This window comes from Typopeltis vanoorti, chromosome 21 (assembly GCF_054136105.1).
Source record: "Typopeltis vanoorti isolate ZY-2024b chromosome 21, IOZ_Tvanoo_1.0, whole genome shotgun sequence".
NCBI classification, from domain to species: Eukaryota; Metazoa; Arthropoda; class Arachnida; order Uropygi; family Thelyphonidae; genus Typopeltis; species Typopeltis vanoorti.
This window is the reverse complement of record NC_143569.1, coordinates 12,847,707-12,863,009: the sequence shown is the minus strand read 5'-3', so window position 1 is coordinate 12,863,009 and position 15,303 is coordinate 12,847,707. Positions and strand designations below refer to the sequence as shown.

Sequence of the window (15,303 nt, the reverse complement as noted above, 5' to 3'; positions counted from 1 at the left end):
AGATCTTATATTTCTATCATCTAAGGCACTTTGTACACTATCAATCCACCTATATCTTGGTCTTCCTCTGGGTCGTTTTCCTGCCAACCTGGCAGAGAACACTTGTTTTGCTAATCTTTCCTCTCCCATTTTATTTAAGTGACCATACCATCTGAGATTAGCTCTGCTAATGCATTCCTGGATGCTGACAATGTCAAGTTCTTTCCTAATATCCTCATTTTTAATATGATATTGCCATTGATTTCATCTGTTCACGCCTCTAATCTTTCTCAGGACTCTCATATCTGCGGTCTCTAGTCTTTGGTCAAGTGTTTTACTTCTGACCCAGCTCTCAGATCCATAAGTTAAAATTGATTTGAACGCTGTCATGTATACAGCTAATTTAGTGTTCCGACTAATTTCTTTCTTATTCCATATGAATTTATTCAATTGACTTCCCACGATACCAGCTTTGCTGATTCTGTTGTCTATTTCTATATTTAGTTTACCATCTTCAGTAAAAATTGTGCCTAAGTAGCTGAAATGTTTTACTTGTTCCACAGGTTCTCCATTCACAACACAGTTGACATTTTCAATGATTCTGCCTATTTTCATTGTCTTTGTCTTTTTATTGCTGAACTTCATACCATATCTATTACAACAGCTATTCAATTTAGTCAGAGAATCTTGCAGACTTGTAGCGGATTTATTTAGAAGTATAACATCATCTGCATAAAGCAAAGAGCTAACATTAACATCTCCAATTTTGATATCAGGTTTAATACCACATTCCTTCATAATGTGATCCACATAGATAATGAATAACAGAGGGGATAATGTACATCCTTGTGTCACACCAGATTTAACATTAAACCATCTTCCTGTACTTCCTTCAATTCTAACTGCTGACTCACAACTCAAATAAAGACTAAGTATTGCTTGATATAATGCCCCATTGACACCATATAACTGCAGCGTATTGAATAGCTTCTCTCTTGGCACCTTGTCATATGCCTTTTCCAAATCGACAAAACTTAAATACAGATCTTTGTTATATTCCCATGCTTTCTCGACTATTTGTCGTAAAGTGAAGATCTGATCCTGACAGCCTCTATTTGGCCTGAATCCAGCTTGTTCTTCACCAAGCTTTTCTTCCACAATTCTTCTCAACCGTTTCTCAAGTATACTTGCATAGATCTTGCCAGGAACACTCAGTAGGGAAATACCTCTGTAATTCTCACATTCAGTTTTATTTCCCTTTTTATATATGGGTACTATGAGAGCTCTACTCCAATCATCGGGAATTCGTCCCTCTGCCCAGGCTTTCTGAACTATGCAGTGCAGCCACTGTAAGACTCTTATACCACCATACTTCAGCATTTCTGGTCGAATATCATCTACTCTTGCTGCCTTTCCACATTTCAAGCCTTTGATGGCTTTTTCTACTTCAAGTATGGATATGTATTCCTGACTGCATGCCTGGTCAGTGTTTTTTTATCACTGTGCTGTCATCACTGCTTGTTTCATTTAGCAGTTTTTCAAAGTAATTACTCCATACTTCAAGGATATCTTTTTCTCCTGTTTTCATTTCATCTTTATCATCTCTAATTCCTTTTACAGCACTCTTTCCTCCATTCCTAAGCTTCTTCAACAACCTCCAGAATATTTTGCCACCTTCTTGATATTTATTTTCTATATTCTTTCCAAAGTCCTCCCATGACTTTTGTTTAGCTAGTTTTACACACTGTTTAGCTTTCTTACATTTGTCTCTGTATTCTGTAAGAGTAAAAGCTGACTTATTTGCCAGGAACTTTTGATATGCTTTCTTCTTTTCCTTCACTGCCTCTTTAACTCTTCCTGTGTCCACCACGGAGTTCTGATTTTTTTTATCCTTGCACACAACCTCACCACATGCCTCTCTGGCAGAATCAATCAATGTTTCCTTCAGAGTTTGCCACTGAATCTCCAAGGTTTGATTCCTGTTCTCAAACTCTTTCATTTTCTTTTCAATAATATTTCTGTATTTTAGTCTACAGTTCACATCTGAGAGCTGCTCAACTTTTATTCGCTTTAAAACTTTCTTACATGTTATTCTTTTCAATATGAAATTCAATTTTTGTCCTGCTCAAGACTAAATAGTGATCACTTCCAATTTCAAATCCTCTGTACACTCTGGTGTCCTGCACCAGGGAGAAAACATCACTATCAACAATAACATAGTCAATGAGACTTTTCTTATTCCTAGCCTCTTCTCTCCATGTGAATTTGTGCACATTTTTATGTTGGAACATGGTGTTAGTAATAACCAGTCCATGTCCTGAGCAGAAATCCAACAGATATTTGCCATTATTATTAGCTTTGCTCTTTTCTCCAAATTTTCCCAAAATATTTTTGTATGTCTCACAATCATTTCCTACTCTGCTATTTAGATCCCCAACAAGGACCAACTTTTCCTTTTTCATTGTGTCAGTTGCTTTTTCTAAAGCCTCAAAAAATTCCTCCACTTCTACCTTAGTAGAACCTTCTGTGGGACCATAGGCACAAATAAGTCTCATTGTCCAGTTCCCCATTCTCATATTTGCCCACATTACTCTACTTGAGACTTACTGCCATTCAAGAAGATTAGCCTCGTATTTTGTGTTGAATACTATGGCTACTCCTTCTTTTCCTTGATTGTCATTGCCTGAATATAACATTTTGTATTTATTGCTCAGAAAGATCTCACCAGTTTTGTTCTTTTTTGTTTCAGTCACCCCTATTATGTCGAGCTGGTACTTATCTAATTCCTCAGCAAGCTCCATTTCTTTGCCATTCAGGCTTCTTACGTTGATAGTACCGATCTTTAACTCTGGTGATGTTGAGTTGGAGTTTCTTTTCAGATTTGTTCCAGTAGCTGACTTTTCGCTGTTCGCCCTGGTTCCCTGGCAAAAACAATGGGGGCCTTGTTTAACCGGGCGACGCCCCAGCCGGCATGAAATTTTGTCATGTTGTACCATCATTTTTTATTTTGGTTTAACCAATAAGAATACAATTTGGTCGGCTAAATCCCAAATTGCCAAAAAAAAAAATGTTGCTGGTTTTCTACCCAGCATTATCAGAGCACAACATTAACTGTGAAAGGCACACCATACTTAACTAGGTAATTGTAGAAAAAATTTAAATTGTAACTGACACCTAATGTCCTGACATAGTGTTTTCTATGGATGAGATAATTACAAATCCCAGATCTTTTGTAAATTTAATGCAACCATACTTGTTGCGGTTGGGAGAGTACTTCAAAGCTGATGTGGATTCTAAGAATAGCCTCTCAGACCTATAACAACTTCTATGTAATATAGATGTTTTTCTCCATCTGATCCTATGTGAAGGAGTATCCAGAGCATGGTCTGCCAATCCAGATGATTTCGATTATAATGTTTGTGTTCTTCAAGGCAGATGTTAACTGATCCGCTAGTCTGTCCAAAGTAAGCTAAACTGCACGCACAAGGAACTTTATACACTCCAGGATATTTTAGAGGATGTAGTCGATGTTTAGGAGACCATATGAAAGTGGACAGCTGAATGAAAGGTTTGAAAGTAGTTTGGAGATCATATTTGCAAAGAACTTTGGCTAATTTTTCTGATATATCCTTAACACATGGGATAGGAATAGTTTAGCTGTGATCCTGTGTGTTGGGTGTAGGGGGGAGGGTGCATGTAATGTTTTATCTATTTTATGTGGGCTGGAGTTATTGGCTAAAAAGGTGTTGAGAAGGTCTCTAAGCTCAGTTTCAAGGGATGTGTCATTTGAACAAATATTCCTGACTTGGTCAGTAAATGTTCTGAGGATGCCATAATGTTGGGAAGGGTGGGGGGTGATTGTTTATGTAAATAAACTTCCAGTATGAGCTTTTCTGTAGATGGAGAAGGATAGTGAACCATTAGGAAGTCATGTCACTAGTGTATCCAAAAAGGGGAGAATATTATTAATTTTGTTTTCTATGGTGAAGTTTATTTTAGGATGTTGGCTGTTAAGATACACCAAAAATGTATCTAATATATCTGGACCATGAGGACAAACAGCAACCACATCATCAACATAGCACAATATGGCTGAGTTGAGTGCTTGGTTTTCAAAATGCTCCATATAGAAGTTTTGCTAGAGTGGGAAAAATTGGGGAACCCATAGCAGTCCCATCTAGCTGTTTGTATGATTTTCCTTTCCATAGGATATATGCATATATGGTGAATCTGAATAATTCAGTTATGTCAGGGGGAAAATGTGGCTCAAGGGTCTCTGTCAAAAGTACATTAGTGAAAAGTGAGGTCATATCAAAACCGATCGAGATGCTCTAAGGAGGGAAAGTGATTTTGATAAATGTTTAAATAGCCTATAGGTGGGGCTGTCTACATTATCTACTACTGGATGGGTGGGGGCGGGAAGAGTAATAGGTGTGTGAATTTAATTCCATCTAGTTGTTTGTTCCCTCTTGCCCTCTCTAGCAAACTTCTATATGGAACATTCTGAAAACCAAGCACTTAACATGGCCACACTAAAACTAACAGTTTGTTTGCACTGTGCTGATGACGTTTTTGCTGTTTAGCCTCATGGTCTTGACACTAGATACATTTTTGGTGCATCTTAACAGTCAATATTCTGAAATAAACTTCACACTATAGAAAAAAAAGTAATAATAGTCTTCCTTTTTAGATACACTAGTGACACAACTTCTTAATAGCTCATTAATCTTCTCCTTCTACAGAAAATCCACTCATAATGGAAGGTATTTACATAAACAATTACACCACCACCCTTCCTAATGGTATGAGAAGGGATGTAGAAGGAATGGATGTGTGGATAGAGTCTGAGGGAAGATTGGATTTTGTAGTGTAGGCTGTCCTTCTTAAAAAGAAGGACAGCCTACACTTGAGTGCATTTGGCATCAGGGGGTCTTGAAAAATTATTAATTGATATGAGACCTAACACAGAGTCAGAATTCTGATGGAAGGAATCATGAGAATTGTGTGTAAAAGCAGCAGTGTTAGGTAACTGTGTTAATGATGAGAATGGTTATTATTATGGAAATGATTATGAAGAGAGAACAATTTTATGTTCATCTGGCTTGTAACTATCAGGCATGTGTAAAGAAGTCTGCTAACTAGATAAGAACAGAGATTAGCAAGTTGTCGAATTCTGTCATGCAGACCACAGACAAGAGCATACAAAAGAGAATGCAGATAACTTATTATGTCTACTTGAATGCTAGGAGTATCAGAAATAAAGGAGTAGGAAACACAATTTGTTTCCCCAGTTAATATATTGAGACCTCATATTATAGGCAATAGTGAGATCTGACAATCAGAAGCAAACATACTAACTGGTATTGAGTGCAAAGGGTAAATATTTTTAGGAAGGATATATCAGATAGGAGAATAGGGGATGTGCTGCTAATGATATCAGATGACTTGAATTCAGTTAGAGTTGTGACCTACAGCTGCAATACTAGTAACAATTTTTCATGTCACAGCAAGTTTCAAGCCATTTGGTGTGAGGTGGAGTCTAACAAGATTAAACAGATAGTGGAGTGTTGTCACAGACCTGGTGAATCAGTTGCTAGTGATGAAGAATTGCATCACCAAATAAATAATGGGTGCAAAAAGAGTAATCATAATGGACTTTAATTATCCAAACATTGATTGGGTAGCTGTGAAATCTCATGAGAAGAATGAAACAATTTATTGAGCTGTTGTGAGACAACTTCCTTACGCAGCTGTGACAGAAGGAATTCATGGACAAGAGTGATAGATCTGATAATTGTGTCAGAGGGGGTTTCATTGAAGATATAACTATTCTGCCTCCAGTTGGTGATAGTGATCATGTAGTGCTCAATTTAGAATTGGCTAAGTTTATGAATGTTCCATTCAGAAAGGTTACATGTTAAACTAAAAAGCAGGAAATTATGATCACCTGAGGAGTATGCTGAGTTCTTCTCCATGGTATCAGTTTTTGAATAGGAAGATTAACAACAAATGTGGGAAGTGTTAAAATAATAATTAAATGATGCAATATCAGAATGTGTCCCTAGAGTTCGAAGAACAGAGTAGGAGTGAAAAGAATGTGTACTCTAATTAAGCAAGAGTTTCATAAGAAAAAGATGATGTGGAAAGAATGCTGCTTGCATAAGGATGACATCAGTTATGATGATTATAAGCAGCAGGCCAGAAAGCCACAAGTGTTGTATGGAAAACTAAGTCTTAGTATGAAAAGAAACAACCTCTGCAAGTTAAAGACAACCTAAAAGAAATCTATCATTATGCTGCAAGTAAAAGAAAGAATGAATTTGAAAAAATACCTCTACTGATTGTAGATTGTGGGTGACTGATGCAAAAGATACTGTTTAACTAATGAGGGGCCATTTTGTTAAAAGTTATCAATCTGTTGTATGTAACACTGAGCTCACCGTTACCTGCTCACTGTATGAGGAAGAACTAGAGCTTTTGCACAATGTGAATAAGAATTCTGCAATAGGAACTGATGGGATCTCAGCAGGATGCTAAAGGAGTTTTTATTCCTTTAGTTTATTCCTTTGACCAGACTACATAATTTGAGTCTCAGAACAGAGTAGATTCCACAGGGGTGGAAAGAATGTATGGAAATCCTGTTATACAAGAGTGGTGCAAAGACCGATGTATCCCACTATTGACCAATCAGTATCTCAGAAGTGTTTGTGAAGATTTTGGAAAAGTCAGTTAGGGCTTGCATTCAGAAATGGGTTGACAGAGAATCTGTACTTTGCAACAAACAGAATCGGCTTACTAAGAGAAGGTCATGTTTTAGCAACATGTTTTACACCATGATATTTTTTTGAATTTGCTAAGGCTTTTGGCAGGAAACAGCATGGAAGACTGTTGCATAAATTGGAGAATACAGGATAGGATTATAAACCATTGGCATGGATAAGAGGATGGCTGACTGACAGATATCAAAAAGTCGTACAATGGGAGGGGTGAATCTGCAAGATTCAAGACAACCAGTAGTGTGTCTCAAGGATCAATCCTCAGTTCATTGTTATTGAGTCTGTACATTAATGACATTGGGAAGGATTTGACATGTAACATACAGCCATTTGCTGATGATGCAAAGATATACAGGGTAATCAGGAGTGCTGCTGACATGCAGTACTTGCAGAATGATTTGAATATGCCAGAATTGTAAGCATGTGAAAACGGCTGTCATTTCAATGTTAATAAATGTAAGGTGTGATTAGATATCTAATGGTGTGATATCTAATCACTAGATATCTAATCACTTTGGTGTGATTAGATATCTAATGTTGTATTATATTGATGGGATTATGCTAGAAGAAACTGATAAGGCTAGGGATCTTGGAATTTTAGTAGACAGGAAGTAGAAGTTCAAGGGTCATATAGCAAAAATTGTAAATACAACTCAGAGGCTGATTGGAATGCTGAAACAAATATCGACATGGAAAGATAAGGAAGTCATTTTATCTTGTTACAAGGTCTTGATAAGACTTCACTTGGATTATTTCATGCAGGTCTAGTCTCCTGGTTTCTGTGGTGATTCTAACACAGTGAAGAAAGAGAGAGAGTACAAAGGAGAGTGTCAAAAATAATATCAGAATTGTGGAATACTGATATGAAGACAGATTGAGAATTTGTAGGCTGCAGACACTAGCAAACAGGAGAAAGAGGGGTGATATTATTGAGCATTGCTAACTTCTAAAACAGTTATACAGAATTTTAGTAAATGGAATTTTTTATTTTCTGGAGGGTGGGGAAAAGACACAAGGGCATCCTTGAAAATTGAGAATGAATGCTGTCAAGAAGGGAGTGAGGGCTAGATTTTCCTCTCTCTCATAGAGTAGTGTATGATTGGAATGGATTGCCATTGAATGTTTTGTGTACAAGTAGCATGAATGAATTCGATAACAGATATGACAGCTGGTGCAAACAGTATGGTCTACTTGATGAGTTTCTGATTCTCTGGAGGTCTCTCTTAATAATAATAATATTAGTATGGCATCCTCGAAATACTTACTCACCGAGCCAGGGCTATTTGTTCAAATAACAACTTGTTGTTAGTTATACTATTAAGCATTATTATGAATAATGAATGACTGCTAAGCCTTTATATACACTCCCTGAAATTATTCACTCTATATTCTAGATTATAGGCCATTTGTAGGAAAGAGTCCTCTGCTCTCCTCAATTTCATTTATGTCAGTTATTGATTCAGTCCAACACAAAGCTGTTAAATAATTCTTGTATATTTATCATATAGTTTAATATCTATTAAATTTACAACATGGAATAATTATATAATCAGAGGAAAATTATGAAATTATCTTACAATAGCATAAAAAAAGTTTTAAAGCATTGCTTACATAAGCTGGTCCACTACCACTAAGACCACAAATAACATCTATCATTCCTTCTGGTACCTCTTCACACAATGATACACTTTTTAACAACTGAGCAACTAAAATACCATCTTCAGGAGTCGCATGTATTCCTCTTGCATATACAATCACTCCAGCTTGTACCATTGAAGGAGTATTTGGAATTGCTCTAATAACATGACAATATGGAGGAAGAAGCTGAAAATGAAATAAATGTTCATGAGGAAAATATTGTTCTGCTTGGAGTAGCACTATACTTTTTTAGTTGACTCTCAACAATGAAAGGTTGTAAACTTATAGTACATTTAATACCGGGAGTTGGCTATGAATTTTTAAATGACTTATTTTTATTTTTACATAATCTGGAAACCCTCCTCTAGAGAGCAAACATGAAACTTTTTCATGCCACTTCAGGCCTCCAAATAAGCAGGGTGACAGTTTCACACCAGGCAATGAAATTCATCTCCTACCTCAGGTGGAAGATGTATTTCAATTTTGGACTTTGACAGGATAGAGTCCAGAGCCTGTTGGCTGAATATGCTAACTACTAAGGCTTAGTAGTAAGAGTATTAAGGCTTAGGTGCTGGTTTAAGCACATAATTAGGTTTAATGGAATGAATACAACACAGAGAAATAATTAAACACATTTAATCAATCTGATATTTCATCTCTATCACAAAGACATCTTCTGGAAAACAATATAAAAATTTGAATAACACACACAAAACAATGAGTAGAAGTTACACTAGAAGCTGTGAGGGGGAACCTCTATGGGCTGTTGGCTGACCTTGGATGCTGGGCAGCGGTCTAACACAATCATATTTATTTAGACTAAGTAAAGTTTTTAAATCTGCTGCTGATTCTAAAAAAAGTCATTCATGTTTGAACTTGCTGCAGTGCATTCATTATATTCATTTATTTGTCTATTTTATTATTTGTCAACAAATCAGTGTTAGCATGCTAAACTTTGTGTATTACAAGTCCAATATTGTACTCCCTGAAAATGTATCTATGAGTGAGATGAAATATTGAAAGAATTAAATATTATCTTAATCTTTTCGCAGTGCTGTTTTATTCCATTAAACTTCTAACATGAGTATAAATTAAAGATACCAATAAATTATATACCTGGTTTAATCCTTTATCTAAATGTAAGCACACAAAGTTTGCACCTGAAGTATTTTTCAGGATTGGAGCAACTCGTACATAGAGGCTTATGACTTCACATCACTTGCCTTAGTATCCCATAATGTAAAGCACATATCCTTGCAGACACGTTTAATACTCTGTATTATGGAAAGGGTCACACCCTAGACTGGTTTCGACCTTTACTGAGGTCTTATCAGTAGGAGCCAGACCCAGAGATGATACTAAGGTTGAAGTAAACCTGAAGTTCAATTTATAGTATAACCAAATGGAAAAGCTTCCAGCATTCTAACATGAGTTTTCCAGAAAGAGTTCCATGAAATGGTATGAAGCAGATGTTAAGTTAAGAAGTGTGGAAGAGACAAATATACCTACTAGATTAGATTTTCATGTGGATAGCATCTCTATCCATTAACCAACAGGCTGTGGCAAAGATGTTTGTTAATATATTTGACTGGTATATAATTTTCATTACTTAGTGTGAAACCTATCTCACTTCCTAGAGGCCTGAGAAAGTTCCATGCTTGACCTCCATAATGGAAAAAAACCATAAAGGATTTCAGGTGAACTACATGTCTGTCTACTATCAAAAATTACAGCCTCCATACCTCAGTCAATATAGATGAAGCCCCTTTGGTTGGAAAGACCTGCGTTCAAATCCCATTCAGGATGCGAAAAACTTTTACCAGGGCTTTTCAAATGAAGATGAGTTAGCTGTCTCACACAGAAGGTTTTTTCTCCCAGAAACTTGGGTTTTTCATCCCTCAAAACAAGCAAACTGGTCTCATGAACACCCATCTACAGACATAAATAACTTACTCTAGGACAAGGAAGGCAATGAGAAACCACCTTGTTCCTTAATCATTATTCTCCGGTAATGTAGGATATTACTATCCCACCAACCATAAGGTTGAGAGAAGAAGATCAAAAACTGCAGCTTTCTTCCTCCTAAAGTAATGTATTTCAGTCACATTTATGTTTTATAGAAACAGTGAATCCTCAAAAAAAGTCCTACTAGCTGCCTCAATGATACACAGAATGTGCAAAGTACATCAGGAGCATCAGCTTCTGATAGAGTCATCTTAGACATGAAAACCAATCTACCAGCTGAAGGCAAATGCTGCAGAGAAGTGGCAGGCCAGCTGCATCAAAATGGCCAGAACTCCTATGGACAAAGAAATATTGCAGTCAAAATAATGATACTGTCTGGAAAGCTGACGGACTGTTTATGGATCACAGAAAACAGTTGATAAATATGCTTTGTGGGCAGTTCAAAAATATCTCACCTTCTAACCTGTAATATAAGGTCATCATTTTTGTCTTTCCTAATTTAAAAATCAGGAAAGACAAAAGTGATGAAAAAAGCTAGAGAGGATCGAGTGGGACATAGTTGGTATTGCCGAAACACACTGGCCAGGAATATGAGTAATAAACCTGCCTAAATAATGGAAGATTATTTTACTCAGGAAATGGTAAAAACATCCACAGAAAGGAGTTGAAATATTACTCAATAATAACTTACAAAACTCCATCTTAGGAACAGAACCTCATGGTCCAAGAATGATAATAGAAAAAAGGAAAAGAAAATTGATTTTTTTTTTTTTTAATTGTCTCCAAATAGTATGCTCTGGCTCAATCCCACGAAGATGAAGAATTAGACATTTTCTACCTACAGAGCCTTATTGACAAAACAAATGAAAAGGATATCCTAATAGGGAATGAGAGACTTCAATCCTACGACTGGGAGATTTGCAAACATGAAAGTGGTAATTTATTTTTAGGTTCTTTTATGTATATATTTCCCTCTATGTTTTACAGTTTCTTTTCCCCTGTGTGTGTGTGTGTGTGTGTGTGTGTGTGTGTGTACACACACACACACACACACACACACACACACACACACACACACACTGCTTGGAAAGAAGTCAACAGACACTCCCACAAGCAAGGCACATCGTACCATGTAACGAGTCCCACATTTATAGCCAGTAAAAATTGGAGGAATATAATACTCCTAAGTCAGCGCAACTGTCCAAGTGAAATGGCTATGAGAAGAGAACTGACAGAGTTTGAAAGAGGAGGTGTAATAGGATGCCATGTTGCAGGCCAACCTGTTCAGCAAACTGTTGACAAACTGGGCTATTCCAAGTCAACAATCAGCGATACCTTACTGAGATGGAAGCACAGCAAGTCAAGTGCAACTACTACCCACACTGGATGCACTCAATGAACATGACCATAGGGTGGTATGAAGGATAATATGTAAAAACTGCCATTCATCAGTCGACATGTTGAATGCGAAGTTACAGGCATCAACTGGAACATGAATCCACACAAGAACAATCGGGACCAAGGCTCACAACATGGGTTTCCATGGTAGGACCACAATATGCAAGCCCCACATTACCCACACCAACATGCAGCATCGTCTTCAGCAGCACAAAGAGCATGTACAGTGGAATGTGGAAGCTTGGAAAGCTGTGTTATGGAGCGATGAATCACACTACACCTTCTATCAAGCAGATGGACAGGTGTGGTGGATGCCCTGTGAACGTCTCATACCAGAGTGTGTAACCTCAGCTATGAAACTGAGAGATAGTGGTGTGATGGTATAGTCCTGTTTTCCTGCTTTGGCCATGAACATTAAACTCCTAGAGGTATCTTAACATTCTGGACAATACAATGCTTTCTATTTTGCAGCATTTCTATGGAACTGACCAATGTCTCTTTCAGCAAGACAATGAACCATGACATAAGGCTGCTGCTGCAACTGGTTGGTTTGTGGACATGAACATCCCCACACTTTACTGGCATCCACAGAGGCCTGATCTCGATCCTTTGGAACATCTGTGGGATGAAATGGATTGTCAGATAAGGTCAAGGAAAGCCAGGACCTCATTACATATGCCTACAGGAAGAATGGTCCAAAATTCCCATTGATTATTTTCGTATGCTTGTGGAAAGTATGCCCCATAGGATTGCTGCAGTCATCGCAGCAAAAGGAGATCCTACATCTTATTAAGGTGGGAGCCATGGCTGTTTGTTCCTGACACTATGGTGTCCATTGACGTCTAGCAATGTATATGTAAACACAACATAAAAAAAATTTTTTTTTAATTGTATGTTAAAACAATAGTGACCATTTTACTTACACATACATTCATAACATTAAAATATTTGATCCTCTGGCATTAAATACACGATATCTGCAAAGGCAGAAGTTAACATATCTTAGAGACTCGGATATTTGCAGAAAAACTGCAATCAATCAATCCTAAATTCATTATGGGAAACAGCAACAATAAATTTTCTTGGACACAATCACACAAGAAAATGACAACTTATAATTGTGTATTCAAATACATGTCTTATTTCTAGCATATTCAATTACTACTTAAAACAAATACCCAAAACATTTAACAGTTTACTTAATAAAACACACCTATCAAGGACTAAAGAAGAAGACAACATATATGAAACATTCCAAGAGTTTTTCCTGACAACTGTCAGTTCCACACAAACAAAGAATAGCTTTTCATCTAATCTTCACTCAAAAAAAAAATAATAATAATAAAATAAAAATAAATAAATAAATAAATAACAATAAATTACAACAGTGAAGATATGTAAACTTTGAAATAGGAACTTGAATATAAGGAATCCATAAAATACAGCAATTCATTCCTTATATTTTCCCTTATTTCTTAAAGAGAATTATTTCCAACTTTCCCTTATATTCTGCTATCCATTCCATTATTTCTGTCTCTCTCTTTCTCTCTCATGTACATCAGCTGTTCGTTTTCATATTGTAGACAAGTATATACTGTATTATCTTGATTGCAACCACATGAAATGCCAGTCTGGTTGGCTGAGTGGTTATCATATCCACTCTCCAGCCAAAAGGTGGTGGGTTCGAATCCTACTATGAGCATGAATATTCGTGATTTCTGTGAAAATACTAGTTGTGGTGGTGGGAGATAGATGGTGTTGGTGCTACGTGTTACTGAATATCTCTGTGTAATGCTGTGACAATATCATTCACAGAAAGACTGAACATTAATGGTCCCAGTATACTGAACCTTATGGAACTCCATTTGTAATTTCCCTACTCTCAGATACTGCTTCCCCATATACAACTCTCTGATATATAACAGAAAGCCAGTCACCAATTAAACCAACTAACCTGAAATCCAATATCACAGCTTAGAAACCAACTTGTCATGGGGCACACAGTCAAATGCCTTGGAAAAATCCAAATAAAAAAAAAAAATGATAGTCTGTGCCTTACCCTCATCCACTACTTTTGTTACTCACTGTAAATTGATAACCAGACAATTAAAAAAAGAGCACCTCTTAACAAATCCATACTGACTTGCATAAATAATATTATCCTCATATTAATTTATTTTTAATGGTATTAATGGGAACACAGACTAAGAAAATAAGGAAAATAAGTATCATGATATATATTACAAATGTCCAGATGACACAATTTTACACTGTGACAAACTATTATATACTGATATTTCGCTGGTATTACATCCAGCAACTTCAGAGCACATAAACAGTTTGTCTTAGTGTAAAATTGTGAGGCATCTGCACATTTGTAATATATATCGTGATACTTATTTTCCTTAAGTTTAGATTCTATACTTTGTTCGAAATATATACTTATTTATCTTGTTTATTTCAACTCACTTAACTTATTATACTTAACAGTCATGACTCCATTGTTCTTAATCCATAGCTTGATTTAGTCTACTACAGTTAATCCTTTCCTTCAATTAGACCCCCTCCCCACCTCTATTCTCAATGTTGTAACTATGCTTAATCACTTGCATGAAATTCTAAAACATAGGAATTTCCTCTGGCTGAAGTCAATCCCTTTTCTAAACAGTAAGCGTTTTTCTATATTAATTTCTGATATTTTATATATATAAAATAAATAAATTTTCTGAAAAATTTATTTATTTATTATGACTACACCATCAGAAATCGCAGAAAAGACTTATCCTTCCATTAAAAAAAAAACACTCAGCAAGGCACAGAAATATCTCTTGCACTTTTCACTATATCAAGCAACACAATACTCTATTCTTCAGTCAGTTTTTCTATATTAATTTCTGATATTTTATATATATAAAATAAATAAATTTTCTGAAAAATTTATTTATTTATTACGACTAGGCCATCAGAAATCGCAGAAAAGACTTATCTTTCCATTAAAAAAAAACACTCAGCAAGGCACAGAAATATCTCTTGCATTTTTCACTATATCAAGCAACACAATACTATATTCTTCAGTCGTGGCTACTTATCTCCCTAGGTCACACAGGTTCGGTCTTTTTATTAGAAGTGCATTGGTATATAGGAATCAGGCAAGTTATTTGACAAACAAAACAATTTATTCGTGCTAATTAGAGTACAACAAAGTTAACACTAAGCATATCCTTCCATTAAAAAAAAAACACTCAGCAAGGCACAGAAATATCTCTTGCATTTTTCACTATATCAAGCAACACAATACTCTATTCTTCAGTCGTGGCTACTTATCTCCCTAGGTCACACAGGTTCGGTCTTTTTATTAGAAGTGCATTGGTATATAGGAATCAGGCAAGTTATTTGACAAACAAAACAATTTATTCGTGCTAATTAGAGTACAACAAAGTTAACACTAAGCATATCCTTCCATTAAAAAAAAAAACACTCAGCAAGGCACAGAAATATCTCTTGCATTTTTCACTATATCAAGCAACACAATACTCTATTCTTCAGT

The 15,303-nt window shown here is 36.1% G+C and overlaps 1 protein-coding gene across 3 annotated transcripts in view; it reads right to left on the bottom strand.

The window, feature by feature from the left end:
* Positions 1-15,303, bottom strand: part of LOC150094627 (pyrroline-5-carboxylate reductase 3-like) — a 222,005-nt gene that overhangs the window by 131,796 nt on the left and 74,906 nt on the right. For all 3 annotated transcript variants that reach the window (XR_016550124.1, XM_090411092.1, XM_090411091.1), the window contains one exon: positions 8,367-8,579. Coding sequence is in view for 2 of the 3 variants with exons in the window: in XM_090411092.1 (XP_090267218.1) it covers positions 8,367-8,579 (213 nt within the window). In the remaining variant the exon portion in view is untranslated. The remainder of the gene's footprint in view (positions 1-8,366; positions 8,580-15,303) is intronic.